A 15238-nucleotide genomic window follows, 5' to 3' on the forward strand; every position below is an offset into this window, starting at 1 on the left:
AGCTTTAAATGACACATTAAACAAGATGGACTTAATTTATATTTATAGGACCTTCCATCCAAAAACAACAGAATACACTTTCTTCTCAAGTGCTCATGGAACATACCCCAGCAGGATAGACCATATCTTGGGTCACAAATCAAGCCTTGGTAAATTTAAGAAAATTGTAATCATATCAAGTATCTTTTTCAAAATGCAACATTATGAGGCTAGATATCAATTACGGGAAAAAAACTGCAAAAAAATACAAACACATGGAGGCTAAACAATACACTACTAAATAACTAAGAGATCACTGAAGAAATCAAAGAGGAAATCAAAAATTACCTAGAAACAAAGGACAATGAAAACACGACGACCCAAAACCTATGGGATGCAGCAAAACAGTTCTAAGAGGGAAGTTTATAGCAATACAACCCTACCACAAGAAACATCTCAAATAAACAACCTATCCTTACACTAAAGCAATTAGACAAAGAAGAACAAGAAACCCCAAAGTTAGCAGAAGGAAAGAAATCATAAAGATCAGATCAGAAATAAGTGAACAAAGAATGAAGGAAACAATAGTAAAGCTCAATAAAACTAAAAGCTGGTTCTTAGAGAAGATAAACAAAATTGATAAACCGTTAGCCAGGCTCATCAAAAAAAAAAAAAAAAAGAGAAGACACAAATCAACAGAATTAGAAATGAAAAAGGAGAAGTAACAAGTGACACTGCAGAAATACACAGGATTGTGAGAGATGACTACAAGCAACTATATGTCAATAAAATGGACAACCTGGAAGAAATGGACAAATTCTTAGAAAAGCACAGCCTTCTGAGACTGAACCAGGAAGAAATAGAAAATATGAACAGACCAATCACAAGCCCTGAAATTGAGACTGTGATTAAAAATCTTCCAACAAACAAAAGCCCGGGACCAGATGGCTTCACAGGCAAATTCTATCAAACATTTAGAGAAGAGCTAACACCTATTATTCTCAAACTCTTTCAAAATATAGCAGAGGAAGGAACACTCCCAAACTCATTCTATGAGGCCACCATCACCCTGATACCAAAACCAGACAAAGACGTCACAAAAAAAGAAAACTACAGGCCAATATCACTGATGAACATACATGCAAAAATCCTCAACAGAATACTAGCAAACATAATCCAACAGCACATTAAAAGGATCATTCACCACCATCAAGTGCTGTTTATCCCAGGATTGCAAGGATTCTTCAATATATGCAAATCAATCAATGTGATACACCATATTAACAAACTGAAGGATAAAAAACATATGATAATCTCAATAGATGCAGAAAAGGCTTTTGACAAAATTCAACACCCATTTATGACAAAAACCCCCCAGAAAGTAGGCATAGTGTGAACTTACATCAACATAATAAAGGCCATATATGACAAACCCACAGCCAACATTGTTCTCAATGATGAGGTTGAGTTGATGAAAAACTGAAACCATTTCCACTAAGATCAGGAACAAGACAAGGTTGCCCACTCTCACCACTATTATTCAACATAGTTTTGGAAGTTTTAGCCACAGCAATCAGAGAAGAAAAAGAAATAAAAGGAATCCAAATCGGAAAAGAAGTAAACTGTCACTGTTTGCAGATGACATGATACTATGCATAGAGAATCCGATAGATGCTACCAGAAAACTACAAGAGCTAATCAATGAATTTGGTAAAGTAGCAGGATACAAAATTAATGCACAGAAATCTCTTGCATTCCTATACACTAATGATGAAAAATCTGAAAGAGAAATTAAGAAAACACTCCCATTTACCATTGCAACAAAAAGAATAAAATACTTAGGAATAAACCTACCTTCAGAGACAAAAGGCCTGTATGCAGAAAACTATAAGACACTGATGAAAGAATTTAAACATGATACAGACAGATGGAGAGATATACCATGTTCTTGGATTGGAAGAATCAACATTGTGAAAATGACTATACTACCCAAAGCAATCTACAGATTCAATGAAATCCCTATCAAACTACCAAGGGCATTTTTCACAGAAGTAGAACAAAAAATTTCACAATTTGTATGGAAACACAAAAGACCCCAAATAACAAAAGCAATCTTGAGAAAGAAAAACGGAGCTGGATGAATCAGGCTCCATGACTTCAGACTATACTACAAAACTACAGTAAGCAAGACAGTATGGTACTGGCACAAAAACAGAAATATAGACCAATGGAACAGGAAAGAAAGCCCAGAGATAAACCCACACACATATGGCCACCTTATCTTTGATAAAGGGGGCAAGAATATACAATGGAGAAAAGACAGCCTCTTCAGTAAGTGGTGTTGGGAAAACTGGGAAGCTACTTGTAAAAGAATAAAATTAAAACACTCCCTAACACCATACACAAAAATAAACTCAAAATGGATGAAAGATCTAAATATAAGGCCAGACACTATAAAACTCTTAGAGGAAAACATAGGCAGAACACTCTATGACATAAATCACAGCAAATCCTTTTTGACACACCTCCTAGAGAAATGGAAATAAAAACAAAAATAAAAAAGTGGGACCTAATGAAACTTAAAAGCTTTGGAACAACAAAGGAAACCATAAACAAGATGAAAAGTCAGCCCTCAGAATGGGAGAAAATATTTGCAAACGAAGCAAGTGACAATAGATTAATCTCCAAAATATACAAGCAGCTTGTGCAGCTCAACATCAAAAAAACAAACAACCCAATCCAAAAATGGGCAGAAGACCTAAATAAACAATTCTCCAAAGAAGATATATAGATTGCCAAAAAACACATGAAAGGATGCTCAACATCACTAATCAGTAGAGAAATGCGAATCAAAACTACAATGAGGTATCACCTCACACCAGTCAGAATGGCCATCATCAAAACATCTACAAAGAATAAATGCTGGAGAGGGTGTGGAGAAAGGGAACCCTCTTGCACTGTTGGTGGGAATGTAAATTGATACAACCACTATGGAGAACAGTATGGAGATTCCTTAAAAAACTAAAAATAGAACTACCATACAACCCAGCAATCCCACTACTGGGTATATACCTTGAGAAAACCATAATTCAAAAAGAGTCATGTACCACAGTGTTCACTGCAGCTCTATTTACAATAGCCAGGACATGGAAGCAACCTAAGTGTCCACTGACAGATGAATGGATAAAGAAGATATGGCACATATATACAATGGAATATTACTCAGCCAGAAAAAGAAAGAAAGTTGAGTTATTTGTAGTGAGGTGAATGGACCTTGAGTCTGTCATACGGAGTGAAGTAAGTCAGAAAGAGAAAAACAAATACTGTATGCTAACACATATATATGTAATCTAAAAAAAAAAAAAGTGTCTGAAGAACCTAGGGGCAAGACAGGAATAAAGACGCAGACGTAGAGAATGGATTTGAACACATGGGGAGGGGGAAGGGTAAGCTGGGACGAAGTGAGAGAGTGGCATGTACATATATACACTACCAAATGTAGAATAGATAGCTAGTGGGTAGCTTCTGCCTAGCACAGGGAGATCAGCTCGGTGCTTTGTGACCACCTAGAGGGTGGGATAGGAAGGGTGGGAGGGAGACGCAAGAGGGAGGGTATATGGGGATATACGTATGCATATAGCTGATTCATTTTGTTTTATCCAGATAACTAAGGCAACAATGTTAAGCAATTATACTCCATTAAAGATGTTAAAAAAAAAAGTTTTATCACAGATACATTCCTTTCACTTGCATTTTGTTTTTGGATATTGGACACACATTAATTGTAGACTGTTGGCCCTTACCTACAGTTTTAGCTTGGCATTGATGCCATATAAAAGGATTTTAGGGTGCTTATGAATACTCTAAAATAATAGGAAAATTTCATCAGCTTCTCAAAGGGATCACAAAGATTAACAAAGGTTAAAGAACCACCACTCTTCGCATCCTACAATAACATGTTACAATTCAGATATTTCTTTGGTAAAACTGGTAGCTGATATGAACTGTAGCCTAAAAGTTTTAATCAATCCTTTACTACCTGATGGTTCGTAACAGACCTCTATAAGTGTATAATACCTCTTTTATACTTGATTCTTTAAAAAAATAAATGAAACAAAACACACTGTGGTGCAAAACATTGTTGATAGAAATTAAAGGTAACATAAACAAATAAAGATATATTCATGGTTAGAAAACCTGATAATTTTAAATTGTCAATTCTCCCCAAACTGATCTATAGATTCAATGCACTCAATTATAAGCCCAGCAGACTTTTTTGGGTAGAAATCAACAAGTTGATCCTAAAAGTTATAGGGTGATGCAAAGAACCTAGAATTTCCAAAGCAATTTTAGACAGTCAGTATAAAGTTGAAGGACTTACATTATGTGACTTCATAACTTAACAAATAGCTATGGTAATTAAATAGTGTGATACTGTCTAAGGACGGACAAAAAGAACAGTGAACAAAATAAATCCTAGAAATAGACCCCCAATTATTCAGTCAAAGGTACCAACACTATCTGAAGGGAAAAGCAAAGTCTTTTCAATAAATGGTACTAGAATAACTGTATAGCCATATGGAAAAAAATGAACCTCAATCCCTACCTCATAAGAAACACAAAAATTAATTTAATGTGGATCACATACATGAAAATAAAAATGAAAACATAAGAGATTTAAGGGAATAAAATCACTTTGCATCTTCTAAAAGTCACCACAAAATATTTTCCTATTTCTTCAAAATGTTGTTTCTCAATTCCATTTCATAATTAAGTAGCTATACAGAATACCTAGAACACATTGTAATTGAGTCTGTGTGGACCGAAGATAATCAAACAATTGGCTAAAAAAAATTATGTAACTTCTAGAATAAGCTGGATGTGAAATCTGTCTAACAAAAACACATATTCTTATTACTATGTTTATTATTTGAGGGTCACGGCAAAAAAATTCACTTTCCTTTGATGGACAAAGTTGTCTAGATTTAGCTCGAATTGTTCTAAAGAGATTTTCTGAACTTTAATATAATTTTATTATAAAGATTAAAGAGCCTATATATTCACCTACTTGCCTTTCTCCCCCTCTGTCCATTTCCAAGAGTAAAAATTAAACAACAACATGAACAACAACAGTAAAACATGCAACACAAAGCTGTTTACCGGAGTCCGTAGAGAACTGTTCCATCAGGATGCAGTCGGATCATTCGATTTTTCACTGTAACCCCATGCACAAATGATTTCTTGTCATTCAGAAAGTAGGTGTCTGGTACCCAGAGTTGGTCAGCTACCCTGTTGTCTAGCGTGAGGTTTAGTGGGATTCCAGAATAAGAAAGCCTTTTGTCTTTCCAAGACTGCTGGAAATACATGGTGAGTGTATAATCCTGCAAAAAAAAGGAAACCGAAAAAAGAATTTTACCGTCATCACCATCATCATCATCATCATCATCATCATCATCATTATCATCATCTAAAAGCCTTTTTGGTAAGAATGTGATAGCATGTGGTACTGTGGATACCTAGAGACTCACCATTCTGTGGTCACAAAGCACCGAGCTGATCTCCTTGTGCTAGGTTGACTCACCAACCTCCTCTACAAGGTTACATTTGAATATATTTAAATTTGCACCTCCAAGTATAGGGCAACCAATAGGTTAGAAGTACTAGTGCAATAATTGAATGCATGCAGAAGCATTTGCACCAATATAGAGTAAATCCATTTAATTGAATTTTAAGGTTTGACGTTAAGGTAATGATATCATGGGGAAGGCTGTAAAGGGAAGTTGTACCTATAGACTCATGTTCACAAAAATCTACCTCTGGATATTGTATTTATAGTACTGCTTGATTCAGGAATTGGTTTGAGTTCAGAGACGGGTTTGTACTCGAGTTTGTTTCCCCATCTCTTGTAAAAGGTTACACTAAGGACGTACCTTTGCACTTCTCTTTCTGCCCAGATTTCCCCTGGCAATGAGAGACAGGAAGATTTGGGCTCAATAAATGTGTCAAGCTCACAGGAGAGGAATGGTGAAGATTATCTTAGGCTTTTGTTGTCTGTTTTTAAAGAACTCTATTAATACAAAGTGTAATTGTCCATTAAAAGAATAAGAGGTAGCAGTAAAATCATAAAGACTTAAGATACAGTCCCAATATCATAAAAACAGAAGGTTCACTTTTTCTTTTAAAGGATATTTATCTGTCAATAGCTTTAGCTGGATGCTTTAGCAACAATTAAGAAAACATGTCATAACTCCTGCACAACTCTGTGTACTGCCATTGTTATATATACCACTGTTTGGGAAGCATTGGTTCCGATCATGTCTTACATCTGGGCAAACTGAACTTCATCTAGATACCTATATGGATATTTATGCATTTCTGAAATATCTTAAATGATAAGACAATATTTGTTCTGGATAATGAGTTCCAATGTCCTTTAACCACTATATTCAAGAATGCTTACACTGTTTACTCAGAAATAATCTTGCAATAATTCAAAGCCATTCTTTCTTGTTCAATGACAAGGACATTTGCTCTTTGCTACTAATCATGCAATATCCTTTTTATAGGTCTGAAACCTCCTTCCACCTTACCTTCATTTAACAGAAAAAGAGAACCCACAGGGTTATACACAATTCTCTTCTCAATTGCTAACATCTGCATTTGCATCCTCTTCAAGCTCTTAACATCATATCTTTTTGGAGGACAATGAATTGAACAGATTCTGGGCCTTAGATTCTAAAACACCTCCATTCCAAAATCTACCACATGTAGAGCTATGTAACCATGAGCAACTAACTTAACCCCTTATATGTCAGATGTCTCATTTCTAAAATAAAAATAATAGCATTTTACTTGCTTATTGAAAGCATTACTTGGGAGAATTATGGTGCAAGTACTTTAGAAACTAACATGCTAAACAAATATATTGTCTTCAAAAATTGTTTGTTGTTATTTAAAGATGAATATCATACTTCCAGATTATTTGGAGTGTACGTATTCGTTTTCATAAGCATTTCCACTTTTAAAGAGATGTTTATAAAAGAACCTGTAGGAAGAAGGACCCTGGTAACCATGAAAGTAAGCAATTGTCTGTCTTGTAAGTCTTGTTTTTGGGGTCTTGTTTGTAAATCAGACAATGTAAGAAAATGAATGACTAGCTCAGCACAATCAGCAATGGGTTACATGTTCCGCTAACTCACGCTGAATATACATTAGCCTCCCTCTCGTGAGCGCTACAGAGGAGTTCCTTCACAATGAGACTAGAGGCAAATCCTTAATCCACATTCTCCTCAACAAAGAAAGTTTTAATGTGTGATGAGGAAAACCTTATTATAAAATACAAATGATTATAATGACAAATAATACTCTAATAGCTAATGTTATAATTAAAATGTTTGTGGTAAGTAAATAATGGAGATTGGAAGGAGAAAATAATGTAAACATGAGTGATCTCTGCATAGATTAAGTAAGTGTGTGTGTGTGTGTGTGTGTGTGTAGACTTTTTCCCCTTCCCTTTCTGGAAACTATTTTGTTTCCTGTAAAGAGAGAACTATACACAAGTAGTGAGATCTTTGCTCTATACAACTCACTCTATTTTCAGTAAATATTGACTAAACATCACACCATGTTTCTCAGTTAAAGCAGTAACTTACCCTGTTTGCAATAAGAAGTCATTCAGTGGAAAGTTTATGGATGCTAGTCTTTACATGGGAAGTGGTGATGTGTAATAAGCATCTTTCAGGAGTTTTCTTCTTATTCATTTCTAGGGTTGTTATCTTAATCTGGGACCTGATTCTATGATAAATGGAAATATGGACCAGTGATGTTTGATAACCTTAAAAAACTTTTTTGAAGCTAATGATAATTGTGATGATAATGATGCAAAATGTGGAAGACCTAAAACAGAGCAATTATATCCTTACTATGTATATTTTACCACATGCATGACAATAATTTCCTTCTAGAAAGTGCTCTGTGCTCTGTGGTTTTCACAACCTTGTGAGATAGGCAAATTCTCCCTGAGAGAATTTATCATCTATATCTCTGGGAAACTACATACTGAATTTTAAATAAATTATTTTTTCTATCTGCACCTTAAATATTAATAGTCACATCTGCATATAATAAAGCCTATGGTATCATTTTGGTGTATTCTATTCTTAGATGGAAAAGAAAAGCTTAAAATTACTGTATTTTGCTCTCTGTTACAACAGATTTTCTATTAATCCTTCATTAGCCTAAAGTGCAATTACTCCAGGGAGGATGGAAAGTTTTTGGAAAGAAATAAAAGGTATTAATACTTTGGCCAAGAATGCTGAAATCATTTTTCTTCAAGGTGTGTTAAGTGTTCAACCAGCTTTCTCAAGTGTGCAATCTACTCCTTGAGAGAAAGTGTGACATACTTAGAAACTATGGGCCATAGGGGACTCGACACTGAGGCAAATTAATGGGATTAACTGGTATGAGATTGCTAATGAAATTCATCAGGCTAACTCAGGCATGAGAGAATTTGATTCATTGAGGAAAAGCAGGTTAGATGATACCAAATTAGTAGCGCACAATTAAACTCCAAAAACCATACTTTTTAAATCTAAAAATGTTTAAAAAAATAAAAATATTTCTAATAACTCAAAGCAATTCTTTGGAGAATAAAGGAAACATTATTTATTTACTTACTTATTTTTATTAAAGTATAGTTGATTTACAATATTATATTAGTTTCAGGTGTACAACATAGTGATTCAAAATTTTTATAGATTATACTCCATTTAAAGTTATTACAAAATATTGGCTATATTCCCTATGTTGTACAGTATATCCTTGTAGCTTATTTATTTTATACATAGTAGTTTGTACCTCTTAATCCCCTCCCCCTAACTTTCCCCTCCCCCTTTCTCCCTCCCAGCTTGTAACCACCAACTTATTCTTTATATCTGTGAGTCTGTTTCTGTTTTGTTATATTCATTCATTTGTTTTACTTTTTAGATTACACATATAAGTGATAGCATACACTTAGCATTCCAAGATATGGAATCAACTTAAATGTCCATCAACAGATGAATGGATAATGATGTGGTGTGTGTGTGTGTGTGTGTGTGTATATATATATATATATATATATATATATATATATATATATATATATATATGCAATGGAATATTACTCAGCCATAAAAAGAATGGAATTTTGCCATTTGTAACCTGGATGGACCTGGAGGGTACTATGCTTAGTGAAATAAGTCAGATAGAGAAAGGTAACATTCTTTTCAGATCAGTAGTTTTAAAATCTGGGTGATTTTGTCTCCCAGAGGACATTTAGCAATGTCTGGAGACAGTTTTAGTTGTTACAACTGGGAGTACCATGTGTGCAACTAACATCACAGAGAAGAACAAACCTGACTCCATATTGGATCTATTCTTTTAGTTTTAACCTTTGTGCTCTGTTGCCCATCTTAGCATGCTAGCTCTGCACCTTTGTAAAAGAATGTTTCCTATAGCTTGGAATATACATAATAGCCCTTTCTTCATGTTCTGCCTCCCAGGCTTGACCTTTAAAGGTTTAACACTTTTCCATTCATATAGAGGTAAAAAGTTGGATTGTAACTCAAGTAAGATGGTTCTTTGGGACACTAGTCCGCCATCTTCTCAGTTTTCTGTCTTTCTGAATGAAGTAGCTACTCCTTGCCCCAACACCTCGTCTCTCAATTTATTGGCCTGTCGTGTGGCGAGAAGTAAGAGCTTGGACTCGGTAACACTAGCATCTGTGGGTAAAGGCCAGGGATGCTCCCCAACCTAATATACTGAACAGTGCATCCCCTACAACAAAGAATTATCTGGCTCCAAATGTCAGTAATGTCAAGGTTATGAAACCCTGCCTTAAATGAAAATATCTTCCTTTTTAGTATCAGTCAAATATTTCAAAATCCTTTATCATCAACAACATGTCTACTTGAACTTTTATATATCCCTCAAAACTTTGTGTAAGAGATGCCAGCATTAGATGGTTTACAATTTGCCACTTCAGCATAAGAAATCATTTGATAAAAATCCATTAATTATCTAACAACAGAGGAGGGAGAAAGAGTTATATGGTTTAGGCAATACACTGAGGTATGCATTTTATCAGAATGAGCTCTAAGAAGACTTCATAGTGGGCTGGAAAAGTGAAGTCTCTTATTAGCTGCCTCCATAGTCAGTACACATCTCAAACTAACTTGATAGTGAAGAGGCAAAATATTGCTTTAACATCTAGTAACATTGCATGTGCTCAGAAGGATCATGTGAGCAATCCCTCCTTTTCAAACTGTTCCCAAGAAAAGGGAGAACTTTCATATATATATATATATATATATATATATATATATATATATGAAAGAACCAAGGCCCTTGCACACATTTGCATTTTATCTTTCACTGATTTGATTGTACATTATACATCATAAGGAGTCCCAAGCACAAATCCCTGTTCCTTATAAAACTTTTATGCCAGTTCATTGAACTCTGAGATCCATTCTTTCCAAAGCTAAAGCTGCTTTCCCCAAAGGCTGATATAGTAGAGCTGTGCATCACTTCTACAGAACCTTCTGTAATGGAAACCGTCATGCCTACAGTCCCTGCTGACTGAGCATGACCATGTTCTATATCACATGATTCTGCCCTCCTCACACCTTGGGAATGAAGAGTAGATGTCTAAGTTAAGACCAGCTGGTCCATAGGCAGGTGATAAAACTGTGCCTGGCTCAAAAAAATGAGATGGACCAAGCAAAGTCCTCTCCCTGAAATTTGCTATTGGATAAAGGATCTGATACAGGAGCTGTGGGACCAAGTGCAAAGGTCATGACATAGAACTAGCGCTGCACTGCTATTACGAATTTATAAGAGAGAAGAGACTATGAATAAAAAGAGGAAGCCAGCTTGCAAAAGAAGAAACAAATGGAGAAAGATGCGGAAAATAGCCATAGGAGAAACAGCATCATTAGCGAATGAGTGACCAAGTTCATAAATACTTTCTGCTTCCTATTTCTAGTTCTCCTGAGGTCTGAACATGTTTAATACTTCAACCTCTTATAAACCCTCTCTGTATTATTACAACAAACTTCACTTTCCTTGTGCTAATTTGATTCCATCTTTATTTCCTTCAACCAAAAAAAGCCATAATAATTATGCTGATTGATGTCCATACCAGAATCTCATTAAGCAATAATTATACATATTAAAAAACCCAGAAAACCTCAATCATCTGGCCCATCTCCCTAATTTCAAGAAAGGGAGGTATTATGAAAATCTGAGACTCGGAGATGTTAAATGACTGGAAAAAAGTGGAGGGAGACATATTTGATCTTGTTTATTAACCAAGAGAGCAAGGAGAGAGAAGGAAAACATATTTACTTCTATGGAGAAAATTCCCTGTCAAACACAATGACAGTTATCAAGAAAAGTAACCTGGAAACTAATGTATATGCTGGCAATAGGTAGTACTTCTTATAAGGATAGGTAAACAAAACAAACAAATCTCACACAACTTGCATCTCATGAAAACAAACTTCAGTGAAAAATTGCCTGATGAATACACCAATTTAGGCTGTAATTAAAATGAACCACACCACACCTGTTTCTAATGCAACCTCTTGTCTAAATGAATGCTTTGTGTATCAGTGTCACCGTTAAGTATATTCCGCAGCAGAAATGCATCACTGTATCTCCATATTTTCTGTTAATTTTTAATATTTTATCTATCATCTAGTATTATGCTATTAATATATATTTGTTGTGCTTGCTCCCTAGCCATGTTTGGTTACAATATCTTTAAAATACATGCATTCTCATTGCCAAGCCCATGTTCTTATTTTTTATTGATTTTTTTTCACTAACTGTGGCCTGTACTATGCCTCAGAGAACATAATCTTCTTTTACCTTTGTCTCATCCTAATAGCCCCATTTGGTTTATCCATCTGTGTAGTCAGACTTTTTTCAGTCTGGTGTTGTGTTCTGAACTATTCTGGAATGAATCAATCTTGTGGATGAACAAAAACATTGAGAGTTATGGGCTTATACCGATGAGAGTCATCTATGGAATCACATGGGCTCATATGACACTGACATGACAAACTGAGTACAAACTTGTGTTCTGATGCCAATGAACGCAGAGACTCTCAATATATAAAACTGAGACTATATAATATAAAAAATTTCAGCATTGTTGATCTAATATCTACTTTAGAAGCTGTAAAGATTCATTTTTCTTAAAATAGGAAAACGCTTTTTTCTATACAATGAATCCAATTTCTTGAAAAGGATATGATAAAATTTGTGTTTCATACAGTGACAGTTTAAATGTCATATTCTAGAACCTAAATAATCAGAAGCGCAAATAATTAAAGTTGTTTCCATGGTAAGATATATTGAAATGTTGGGCCTGAAGCAGGGAAAATTTTCTAGAAACTTCTAAGTCAAAAGATCTTAGGTTATTAGAATGACTAATTCATTCTGTCAACATGTCATGATGGTTGACTAGATTGAAAAAATTGTATTACGCCAGAGGCTGAGGAGAGAACGTTGGGTAATACATCTTCCCTGCCTGCCTCCTAGGAGCCCCTAGGCTAGGAGGTGAGACTGAGCATTGTTCATTTCCAAGCTGTCTCCCTGGCCTCCATAGGCTTCTCAGTCCTTCCATTACCTTTGTAACCAGTTCTCTGTGTGAAATTTCCCCCACCTCAAATACTCAGAGAACTCAAGAGTGATTCCACTTTTCTTCATTAGTGGCTGCCTCCTGCAAGAGACAAGATTATTGAGTAGGAGGTTAGCAGCTTAACAAGCTCTGGCATTCTCCTAGAGTACAGAGAAGTCAGAGTTAACACAGCACTAAAGGGGAGGTGGAGGAGAGAAAATAGAAATAGTTAAGGCAGAATTTGGGGTGACCTTTTGATCTGGGAGGATAGAGAGAAGGGGTCATCAAGGATGACTACAGGGTTTCTGACCCAAGTGAATAGATGGATAACAATAGTAAGAATTGAAGATTTGGGACTGAAAATGACTCATTTATTTCGGGCTACTTTGAGTTGTGGGTGTCCGTGGCACTTGCACGTAGAGGTGCCAAGTAAGTAGTTATGAGCCAGAATATAGGAAGGCAGGGCTTAGGGAGAAAAAAAGCTAAGTGAGTCATGAGGGATAGATGCAGCTGTGGGAATGGATTAGCTCACCATGGAGACAGTAGACGGTGAGAAGAGGATAGCACCCCTGGGGAAATTTGATTCTGGGATTAGTCACTCTTTTGAGTTCTCAGAACTCTCCTCTTCTACTTTGATTGTAGTACTTATTTTGTAATTATTTCTCAGTCCCACTAGACTTGGAGCTTCCCAAGGGCAAACGTTTATATTTTTAGACCCTAGCTTAGTGCACCAGTGATAGCAAGTGCTCAAATATGTTAACTGAATGTGAAATAAGTAGTGCTGTGTGTTTGGGGCACTGATATCAGCACTAAGTTATGTTAGTGTCAACTCATCTTAAACTTTGAAATATTGGTTACCCTTAGGTAACATACGTGGGGACTCTCAGTTAGCTAAAATAATTAATAATCCAGAATTTCCATTCTCTAACAACTCAAGATTAATGAGTCCATAATTCCCACGAATATAGGAAATTGATAAATTTCTGGGAGATGATAAAAGCATATGGTGTTTAAAAAAAACTTACTCGTTAGGAATGAATTAATAGTGACTTTTACAAAGTATTAATAGACATATTTTGAATTATATCAAATGAAATTTCATGATAGTTCCAGGAATAACTTGTCATTTTGGAAGTATTAGCTTATTTATACTAAGCTTTAAAATAGATCTCTATTCAGGGAAACTTTCAAGCTCATTTACAAGTTAGTCAATATTCAAAATTCTCAATAAAATATTAGATTGATGATTAATTTATCAGGAGAATGATTCATAAACTACTGACATTTAAAACCACATAATTAATTATCTATGACACACTAAGTTTCTTCAAAGTTCCTAGTTCCAGAGGTTCATAGAAAATTAGTTTCCATTTTCCCCAATATCTAAGTAAGAATCGAAATAAAATCAATTTCCTGGAGGATCTAATGCAGAATGTGGTGGTTTTGGCTGACTATCTTGAGTTGGACTATGAACGGACCAGAATGAAACCAACATGTGGTATGCACGGCAACTTGAAAATCCAAGCTATAGGACTGAGCTAAACTGGGAAAGGATAGGAGAATCAGAATTAAACCAAGATTCTATCAAAACACACACTACTTAGAAGAGATGGAAAAAAAAATCTGTGATCATTTTCTAGTGCAGGAAGGCAGTTTTCTCTTGTGATTTGTGATCCTGTAATGTGTATAGAGCTTAAAAGGGAGCAGTCAATAGCAAAAATTCTAGGTCTGGTATTGTATTCTTGGAGGAGAATGAGATCTTAGGAACTCTTAACTAAAATTAATAGGGTGGAATAAGAGGGATTGTTAAGGGCTACAGGAATATCTCTCTCCAGAATCAAGCACTTTCTGATATCTCTTAGAGCTTTAACTTGCCTTCCCAGGAAGGTATCCTTAGGACACTTTCAAAACCCTTATTTTCAAACTTCCTAACGGGAAGATGGATTTCCTTCAAATTATCATCCTAAAGAGACAGTAGATAATGATCTTTGGGGAGTCCCTGGGAAACTCTCAAAATAAAATAGGCAGCAAATTATAATGCCCAAATATCAAGTTTATTACATTCACTCTCTTGTTCCATCCTCTCTTTTCTGTACCGTCTTGTGTTTTTTGTTGTTTGTTTGTTTGTTTGTTTAATTTTCCATTCAGAGATAATCACCATCAACATTTGTATCTATTTTTTTCTATCTACTTTAAAAGAAATAAGATCATTCTATATATATTACTTTTTATCATAAGCAGTTACTTTTTTCCACAGCTATTTATTTGTTTGTTTGCTTGCCGATTTATTTATTTTTCAGCAATCTCTCTTCCTGCATTGTACTTTCTTTCACTAGTTAGTAACTTGGTGAGCAACCTTTTATATGTTTGCTTATGCTTATGCAATTATCTAGGAACATATATACGTATAGATAGAACTTTTGTCATTGTTTTTTAAAAATAGCATCATATCATATTCACTTCTGTGAATCTTTCTTTTTTAACATTTATTGTGTTACACAAACAGACTGAAAATCTTTGGACAGCATCTTCTGTGACTTCCATATTTTGAACTTTAGAAGTTCAGGAAGGAGTTTTCAGTAACGGTTCTAT

At 35.1% G+C, this 15238-nt stretch overlaps 1 protein-coding gene across 3 annotated transcripts in view; it reads right to left on the reverse strand.

Annotated features, from left to right (window-relative positions):
* The window catches only part of GABRB1 (gamma-aminobutyric acid type A receptor subunit beta1), a 390116-nt gene that overhangs the window by 254185 nt on the left and 120693 nt on the right, over nucleotides 1-15238 (reverse strand). For all 3 annotated transcript variants that reach the window (XM_036853537.1, XM_036853539.1, XM_036853538.1), the window contains exon 4: nucleotides 5140-5360. In XM_036853537.1, coding sequence (XP_036709432.1) covers nucleotides 5140-5360 — 221 coding nt within the window. The remainder of the gene's footprint in view (nucleotides 1-5139; nucleotides 5361-15238) is intronic.

This window comes from Balaenoptera musculus, chromosome 5, assembly GCF_009873245.2.
Source record: "Balaenoptera musculus isolate JJ_BM4_2016_0621 chromosome 5, mBalMus1.pri.v3, whole genome shotgun sequence".
In the NCBI taxonomy this organism is placed as follows: domain Eukaryota; kingdom Metazoa; phylum Chordata; class Mammalia; order Artiodactyla; family Balaenopteridae; genus Balaenoptera; species Balaenoptera musculus.